The 9,871-nt window shown below is 39.9% G+C and overlaps 1 protein-coding gene across 1 annotated transcript in view; it reads right to left on the bottom strand.

Moving 5' to 3' along the window:
• Window positions 1-9,871, bottom strand: part of pacrg (PARK2 co-regulated) — a 145,216-nt gene that overhangs the window by 61,315 nt on the left and 74,030 nt on the right. Inside the window, exon 4 of the mRNA XM_014012572.1 lies at window positions 4,586-4,735. Coding sequence (XP_013868026.1) covers window positions 4,586-4,735 — 150 coding nt within the window. The remainder of the gene's footprint in view (window positions 1-4,585; window positions 4,736-9,871) is intronic.

Raw genomic sequence — 9,871 nt, 5'->3', positions numbered from 1 at the left:
GAGGGAGAGGGAGAGGGGTTGAACTGAGGTGTGAACTAAAAATATATATAAACATTTATATTTAGCCACTCACTGTCCACCTTTTCTCCAACTGTGTGTGTGTGTGTGTGTGTGTGTGTGTGTGTGTGTGTGTGTGTGTGTGTGTGTGTGTGTGTGTGTGAGGGAGAGCGAGAGAGGGTGTTTGTCATTGATGAATAGCTGTTTAAGGACCTACACTTTACAGATAAGCAGGGGAAATTATCAGGGCACCAACAACAAAGCTACTATGTGGGTTAAAATAAATAGCACAGGAGCCTTCCAGAGAAACATTTACAACATCCAGATGCAATATTCAACCAGACAGAGGCACAAGATGACAAGAAAACTTATATTTAAGCTGTTCTCAGCAGTTTCTGATTTGCTTTGCATTGTCTATAAAACGGTACTGTATGTATGAAAACAAAAAGAAACAATTTGTTTAAGACAATCCTTTCAAGCTCTTCTCAGTATGTTTAAATATTGAAATATATTCTCAATAAATAATCCAAATGTACCATTTATTTGGGCACAAAATGAATGTTGTATCGTTAACCGCCCAATTTTGCTTCTCTAACATATTAGCATGTAGCCAGGTGGAAATATGTCAGGTTGACATTGTATGTGCTGTCGGGTCAGTTTTCCACAACCAGAATAACATGATCAATACAAGTGTTTACGAGCACGCTCTCACATTCAGATTACACATTTTTTCCTACTGAGCTGAATCAGATCAGAATATTCCAATTGGGGCATATTTTTATTCTGATTGACTGTTTATTTCCATTACAAATGTCTATGTAAGCATAGTTATGGTGAGCCACTTACTGAATGTCATGAACTTGCAAAGTACATTTTAACATCTTGAATATTGTAAACACTGACTAAATGCTCTGGCTGTCATGATAAGCAGAGGACAAACTAACTGAAGTCTCCATAAACACTTAAAACTGGGGCTCAAACTCTCAATAATCCAGCGGTAAGGTGGAGCCACAGTATGTCCACAAAACATAACCAAATATAGGGAAAGAACTAAACTTGGCTAAAAAAAATTCCTAAACTTTTTTTTATTTATATGTTTTTACAATTTATGCTATTTTATTAACTATACTGCCAAAAGTATTCCCTAACATGCCTTGACTCACATATGAGCTTAAGTGACATCCCATTCCTAATCCATAGGGTTCAATACGATGTTGGCCCTCCCTTTGCAACTAGAACAGCTTCAACTCTTCTGGGAAYGCTGTCCACAAGGTTTAAAACTGTGTTTATGGGGATTTTTGACCATTTTTCCAGAAGTGCRTTTGTCACATACTGATGTTGGACAGAAGGCCTGGCTCTCAGTCTCCGCTCTAATTCATCCTAAATGTGTTCTATCAGGTTGAGGTCAGGACTCTGTGCAGYCCAGTCAAGTTCATCCACACCAGTCTCTGCCATCCATGCCTTTATGGACCATTTGGATGGGTGAGCAAATAATTTTGGCAATAAAGTGTATTTCAGCACATGATCAAAGTTTTGACAGAGAAGGAACAGACAGAAATAAAGCAAGACCGACCACATAAAAACAAAAAACACGGATCTACCAACAGTCTTTTTTATAACCTTCATTTTGAAAAATGTTTTTAAAATTCTAAGTTTCTCTCAACAAAATCTGTTAGTGTGTGGATGAGAGGTGCAAACATTTTTTAAACAGCTGGAGGAGTGTGGAGAGGTTGTAATTTAAAACTTTAACAACTTTTAAATGAATTTTTACTTTAAATGTAAAAAAACAAAATAAAATAAACACACTGAATTCTATATTCAATTCAAATTCAATTCTACATTGACAGTAACAGCTCTCTTTTTATGTTTTTACAGTCACTGATCTATTATAAATAAGGCTGGAAATCATTTGATCCCTGTTCAGAATCCTCTGCTGCTATACAAAATATCACATAAACTCGGAGCCTCCTCTCAATATGAGGCACAGACGAATTTGCGCCTTCGAGCTCAGATGAGGAATTTGACGGATGAAGGAGCACGTCTCTCCTTCTTAAGGAGCTTTGTTTTATTTCATTAGGGATAAGATTCATCACTGTAAGTAAACAAGAGAGCGGCGCAAATCGTATTGGAGGACTCCCTGCACAGTCCTCAGCGCTGTCTCTTGCACGCATGTGAAAGCACACAGTTGTTACACAAAAGACTCAAATCAAACAACAGCTGAGAAAGCTAAATGTGAAGACAAAGGGCTGCATAAAGGATGGTGATTCTATGTGATTGCTCATTATTGTGCACTTGAAAATGACACATCACTGGTAGGCTAAGAGTGTCAGCCTGGAGTTAAACAGGCAGGATTTTGATTTTTTTTTTTGTCCTATTCGAACAATAAAGCTTGTTCTGGTTCTACAGAGGCCTGGATARCGACAAGGCAGAACATGTGGGTCATGACTCTGTTCTTCTGGTCAGAGGTCCAGTGTGCTGTCTGAGTGAAAGAACACTCGGGGGTCCATTTTGGACAAGTTCCAGCTCTGACCTTGGAAAAAACGGCTCTGATAAGGCCTGTATGTGGACCAATTTAACAGGTCACGACCCTGTCTCGGAGCGGGAAAGACACAGTGGGAGCGTGTGATCGCTGTCAGGGGGTTCTGTCCCATGATGAGATGTTGGCGATATCTAACTGTAGCTCTGACCCTGCAGCAGAAGCCTGTCAGCCTATTGATTCACAGCTCGAACAGTTGGYGGAGACAGGAACAGAGTCGGATTGTGTAGACTCAACTGGCACAGTGTGCAGTGTGTACGTGAACACGACTAGTAMGGTATTATGCACAACAATGTAGGAGCAAGGGAGGGAAAGGAGCCGGGGCTTTCATGCACACTGCAGCCAACAGCTGCATATGGGAAACAAACACTTCTATTCATGACAGATGTGCACAAATGCAGACACACACACATGCCTGGCACATACTGGACAGTGGCCCTGTTGTAGCTCAGCCGATAAGAAGGATGCCGTGCAAGCGCCGCGTGTTACAGCGTGGGAGAGCCAAAGGGAGACGTTGCAACGCGCTACGAGACAGCCCTGTGCGTCTCCGGCTGTATGAAACACAATGACCGTGCCTGTCTGCTGCAGGCAGRGTGCTGGCTCGGGTTGAGACGGACGACCATGCGTGGGCTGGACCTGGAGGTGTGTGTAAGAAATATGGCGGGGATAAATAGTTGGGACTTCAATGAAAGCTTTGACTTTGATGCAAACAAAACATAAAAGAGATATGAAGACAAACGGCGATACAAAGAGAAGTGAGAGGGAACAGAGCTGTGTGTTTCAAAAGCAACAATGCTCTGGATTTAAAGTAAACTCTTTTTAAAATTAGCACAAAAAAAACGTCATGACATCTAACAGCTTTAGTGAACATTAAATTTCTTTCCTTTGTGTAAACTTTCAGGCACAACTTTAGCCAAACTTTGCTGTATTAGATAAGATATAAACGGCTGACTGGGAAACACTGTCTTTGTTTAGCAGATTGGGTTTTGTGCTTTGGCAGCTGGATGAACCCCTTTCTGGCCCAGACTGGTCTCTCTGGGACAGGTCAATATTGGGGATGCCTGCCAGGTGAGAGGTTGGCTCAGGTTTAATCAATGCAAGCCGAAGGAGGACAGACAAGTGTGCAGGCAGGTAGACAGGCTGGCACTGTTTCCACCAGCCAGAGGAAAAAAAGAAAAAAAGAAAAAAGAAAAAGTATTCCTGGTGGAGTTCGCCGGCCAAATCCAGAGCTTCCGCTGCTGCGGTGGAGAAACTCACGCTTCAACACGGTTTAGGGGATTGATTTGACAGCTAATTTACAGAGAAGATTTGCATAAGGCCATGCTCTAATAAGGCAGGCTTTCCTTCTCTGTCCTTTGTCTTTGTGTGTTATCTCTCTTTCTTTTTTTAGACCACGAGCAAATAGTAACAGATAATGTAAGCAAATTAAAAGGACAAGAGATTCAAATTGAATATTGATTAAGAGACTTAAACCTTGTGCCTTTTTTTCCTGTTAAAGCTTGTGTTTAAGTGATTGATTCACAATGTGGCTCCACACGCCATTGCCTGTTTGGTGCTGGGAGATGGCTGTGCCTTTATGCCTTCAATAGTCCCACATCATGTCACACCACGCTAAGTGCTTTGACACAGCCACACAAAGAGCCCTGCATATCTCATGCCAATCTCCCAAGGTCCTGGTGTCACCCAGGTGGAGGCTTTCAGAGAGAGCAAGGACAAAGTCTCCTCCACAGCTTCACATAAAGCAGGCTGACTGACAGCGGAAAAGACAAAATAAAAGTTCTCTGTCATGTGGGTGATTAGGTGAAGGAGGAAGAGAACAAAGCCGTTTGCCTCGACTCTAAAGGAAACATCGAGCAGCTCACAGTCAAATGAAGGAGAGAAGTAACCTGTGAACAATATTTTGTAGCAGGTTTGTATCAGGAATACTCATTAGATCTTCTTTTCATTGGCAATTTTTGCACAAAAATGGAACGCCTCCACAAAAAATACAGATATGTAAAACAATACCTGTCTGTGATTGAAAAAGCAACACTTTCCCCTACTCAAACTTACTGTTTTTGTTCTTGAAGATGTTAAAAACAGGCAGGATCTGTCTGAAGTAAGGCACCAGAGCCTCCCCCACCCCGTCTGCAGACAGCACCAGATGCTGCAGGACTTTTAGGGTTGTGCACATCACCTGATGGTTCCTTGTGTTCATGGCATCTGGAAGACAAGATGAAAGGCAAAGGTCAGAAATAAAGGCTCAGGTAAAACGAGATTGAACAGATGATCAAAGACAGGAAGGCAGAGAGGAAAAGGTTGTGCGTTAGAGTAAACGCATGGTAGTTTTTATGTGTGTGTGTGTGTGCCTGCTCACACACACAAAAGATACACGGCAAATTTACCTCCTCTTTTCCTTAAAAGCATTTTCTTTACAGTCGGGATTTGATTTAGACAAMGTTCCCTGCAATCAGTGATTTCAAAAGCACCGGGGAGGCAGGAGTAAGTGAAAGCCAATCACTGGGCTATTTGGCCTACAGGCTGTACTTCATCTCCAACTGATAGAGAGAACAAAAGAAAATAATGGCGGCAAAGATGGAGGGTTAGAGAGATCGAGAGAGACAAATGGTACATAGAAAAGAGAAACCGATAAAATAGGGAAAAAAATACAAAAGAACAAGTGACAGAAACAGGTGAAGAGACGTGACAGACACACAGAGAAGGGTTAGAGATTAACCAGCAGACATGACAGATAAGTCAACTTTATTCCTATAGCATCTTTCACAGACATCGTAAAGTGCTTCACAGGGATCAAAATAACTAAAAACAATAAAAACAGAGAACAAATAACCAAGAACAAAAAACTAACTGAAAACAAACTTAACTAAAATGTTTTTAAATGTTTAGTCAGTGGAATGTGTTCAGCGAAGGAGAGCATACACGTTTTTTAAGTTATTTGTGGATCTTAATACCCCAAAACATAAATAAATAAACAAAGCACGCATTAAAAGCAGTCATCTGATCCCTATTTTATAAAATGAGACAATAAAGGAATTATCTAACTATTTTGTTTCCACACACTAAAAGATAAATTATTTACATAACTAATATATAAAAGGTATATTATTTAGGAAATTACACAAAATCAGAGAAGTTTTTGGTTTTTTGTAACTGAACTCACATAAATGTACTTTTTTCTAAATAATTTGTTACATTGGGTTTGGTTGCTGGAGTTTGAAAAACATTACAAATGTTAAGAAGTATCACTCTCTGTTTCGCACTTTCCTTCACTCTGTCTCATTTTTTCTTGACGCTTGACTCTTCATGACTCATTTAGTTGCAGTCAAATTAACCCTCACAACACAAATACACTGGAAAACAACACGCCTGCTTTTCTCTCGTGCTCAGGATGAAAACACAAAAGAGCCACTATCTTTGTTTTCACAGTCTGTGTAATCCTCCAGAGAGTCCGCACGTTAACAGAAATTCACAAAGTAGTCGGTCTTCATCTGTTGCATCACTGTTCCCCTTCAAGGATACCTTGAAGCAGACAATTTACTGAGTTAATAAACTGCTGCTGTTGCAGCTTAAAAGATTGTTTTTTGTTAGAAAGAATAAAGGCCCTGTTTTAATGACCGTCTCTGAATCTGCTCAGCCTAACGGTGCTTTCAAGTGAATTTCAGTCATCTGCTCTGCCTGCAACTCTCACTGTGTTGTTAGTTAGCAGGTCTGTGGTGTTCCCTGTAGAGCTGGCAGAGAGCAAAAGCAGAGATAACAAAGACGGTAGCCAGAAACAAAATGCCAAACGAAAGCTCCACAACTGATGAGTGTGTAAATGACAAGGTATTTGAAAACATGATGTGTACTTTTTTCAACTTAAATTAAGACAGTAGTTCTCAAACTGTGGGACGGGACCCCCTGGGTGGGGGGCTTGGGACACAATGTTGCTCATTTGGTGTTATTTATTTATTCTTTATGTTATATTGAAATATTCTTTTGTTTTTAAATTGAACAACAAATTATTCGGGGAAAACCAAAAAGAATGCCTATATTTTTGCATTCTCTTTGACAAACTTGCTTGGGCTTGAATACTTGTTACCAGTTTGTTCTGAGGCCTGGGGAGGCTTGGGGGACTTGGGGGCCTGGACAATTTTTTTTTCTTTAAGTAGGGAGACTGACAGAAAAAGTTAGGGAACTGCTGAATTTGGGTCATTTCTTAGTAAATAAAACATGAAAACAGTTATTGCGATAGAGTTGTAATCAGAATAATCCTCATCTTTAAATTTAAACTAACAAAGAAAGAACGAAACAATATTAAGACAACTGCAGCATCAAGAGAACAGCATAAAGACAACATTACAACAATAACCCATCCTTTACAAACATTGTAAAAAAATACATACTATCAATTATGCAATTGGCATCTGCCACAAATTAAATATACAATAACTTAAAAAGGGACAAATCTCCTTTTTAGCCCTTAAATACATTATGTTGTGTACTTGGAGTCTCTCGGGTGTGCAGAAAAGTTGAATTTAGTCTCTCCTGGTGCTGCATAGATATCTTTATCTTCTGTTTCGGTCATATTTTTCAGTTCATTTAGCTTTATCTAGTCCCTGTTTTCCCTATTTTGAACAATAATGTCAGGATTTGCTGCGCAACTGCTAAACAAAGTCATGGGCTTATCAATTTTGTGAATCTGCGGTTCTGCAGGTTGCTCGTCTTGATTCTCCTCTGGCTCTGGGTCAGACTCTGGCTCCAACATGTAAGGCTGGATGGACAAATCTTCCGTTGTTGACATCTTTTATTCAGTTTGTAAATGAAAAGTTTCTAGATAATTGTATTTCTTTATCAAGCTACAAAAATGGCAGAACGGGGTGAAGTTGACAGTGATTATTGAGAGTGAGAGCTGGAGAGGGGTGGGGTGTGAAGAGCCTCATTTACATTTAAAGAGAAAGCATTAAATGAGTTGATCTGAGACACAGCTTAGAAAAGGGGTGAAAGAAGAGCTTGTGGAGCTACATTAAGGAGGAATTCTGACAAAAGCATTGCAGTTCCACTTTATATAGACCCCCAACTGAACCATTTAAAAGAAAAAAACACATTTAAAATTATGATTATGTCCTCTTTAAGAACAACTGTACACAATTGGATTCCAGTAGAAAACAAACCAAGAACCAAAAAATTGTCACATCAGCTTTCTGTGTTGACTGTTAGCAGTGAATTTGGCCTTTTAGAAACAACAAAAGGTTAGAAAGTTCAAGGACTCTTCAGAAGTTCCGTATTTATGTGTCTGAATGACTAATTGATCCAGAACCACAAACAGGGACATGCTTGACTGAGGATGACTTTGTCTGRGTCAGCTGTGTGTGTCCGTCCGAGCAACTCAGGCGATGATGCTGAATGAGCAAATGCACTGATGACATCTCTCCATCTCTGCCTCGCTGTGTCCCCTGTCAGACAGGCACTGAGGTATCTGCCATCACCGAGATAAGGTGGAATGTGGAACGACAGAAATTTCAAACCTACATAACAAACAATGAAATTCTAATTACCAGCCAGTGCAAACAATTTTCCCTGCTGTGACATTTGGACTGTGGGACTGTTCAATTATTCATTGGCACTCTCGCCTCGCTGGGAGAAATAAAAAAAAYGYAAYYAAAYYAAAAAATTAAAAGAAAGAAGGAGAAGGCAACTGAGGGGGGCTGATAGATTTATGCTGGTTTAAAACCTGTGTTGGGACAAATCTGAATGAAGTAATCATCTATTCATGCTCGGACCTGTTTCATATTCAGCCAGGAAATAAAACGACGGTGACCTTGTATTTCGCTGCCTGTGAAATGTCAGAGGTAGGCTGACACCTCGGAGAGTTTAGCAATGAATTGGTCTCTCTCAGTGTATAAATACATTTTACACATCACAAGAAGAAGATGTTCTTTAGCAGAGGCGTAACTGAGGATCTCCTTGAAATGAAAGTCTCATTTTAGTCCTAAGCTGAACAAATGTTATTTCAATCAACTGCGGCTCAGTGTGAGCATGACTTGGAATTCTTCTTACTGTTTAAGGAAGGCAGAGAGACCCACGCAACARAGTTTTAGTAACATTTCACCTTCTTTTCCTCATCTTTCAGTAGCGATGGTTGGCTGAAGATTTTTTTTTGTCTTTGCTCTTATCTTTATTGGTGATCCATAAAAGAAAATCTCAGGAAAAACAAAGCCTTGAAATGTTTTAAAGAAAACCCCGACRAGTTGTAACATTATTTGATAAACATTTACTTCAACTATTAAAAAAGACTTAAAAATACGGTAGGCTGTTTAGTTTAAAAAATATATAAAAATGCATTGGCTGTGTCCAAATTCAGGGGCTGTATCCTTCAAAGGCTGAATTTGAAGGTCGAATACATCACAACAATGAGCCGAAAGCTGTCCAAATTTGAAGGCTCCTCTAATTGTAGCCTACAAATGCATCCCCATTTTCACCTAGATTTGAGGGGCGAGTCTGGTGTACCATCCACAGTCCACCCTATCCCAAGACAATTTGTGGGCCGACTGGGAGACTTTTTTTTGGTGTGTGTGTGTGTAATGGCAGAAGTAGCGAGAGACAGGAGTAAAGTTTTTTTTTAATCTGGCGGTATAAAAATTGAAAGTTTCAAGCAGTCGTMTTGTTAGACTTTAGTCATTTACATAAACATGTTTTTTAATATTATTCTTGTCAGAAATCATCGTAAACGAGCTTGTATGGCGAGTCCCTTAATTCTTCATGTATTGCCTCTAAGCTCATTTTATTAATTTATAATATTAATAATATCAATAAATAGATATATTCCTAATTTCAATTTATTTTCCATCTTCATTGCTTCTGTTTACCACCATCATGACTGCTAGACAACAGGACATACAATGGGGTAAGGGCGAGAATAACGCTGAAGGCTAGACCGTCCAAATTCACAGCCACTTTTTTCTGGTCTTCACGGTTGACAAAGGACCTGGCCCACGTAGACKGGGTAGGCGAGATCCTTCGAAGGATGCAGCCCTTGAATTTGGACATGGCCATCCTCACAGACGACACCATATTATTGGAGGAGGAGCTATGTACAAGTAGGCAGTYCTTTGTATCAMCAAYCATGTAGGCAGCTCCACATGTCCACCACAGGAGATTCAAGGATGCCTCAAACATGCATGAATGAGTCAAAACAACACTCTGGGTGTGTTTTTGATGAGGGAATGACATTATGACATCAAAAAAGTTGATTTTGCATAATAATACCCTCCCCCCCCCTTAATCTTGCATGACATCTGATGATCAGACCTTTTGAATGAAACCTGAGCTCGTTGACAGAGAGGAAAATGTATGTGTATG

The sequence above is a fragment of the Austrofundulus limnaeus genome, unplaced genomic scaffold (genome assembly GCF_001266775.1).
Source record: "Austrofundulus limnaeus strain Quisiro unplaced genomic scaffold, Austrofundulus_limnaeus-1.0 Scaffold93, whole genome shotgun sequence".
In the NCBI taxonomy this organism is placed as follows: Eukaryota; Metazoa; Chordata; class Actinopteri; order Cyprinodontiformes; family Rivulidae; genus Austrofundulus; species Austrofundulus limnaeus.
Note: the sequence above shows the minus strand (reverse complement) of the source record. Positions and strands in the feature narration are given on the sequence as shown.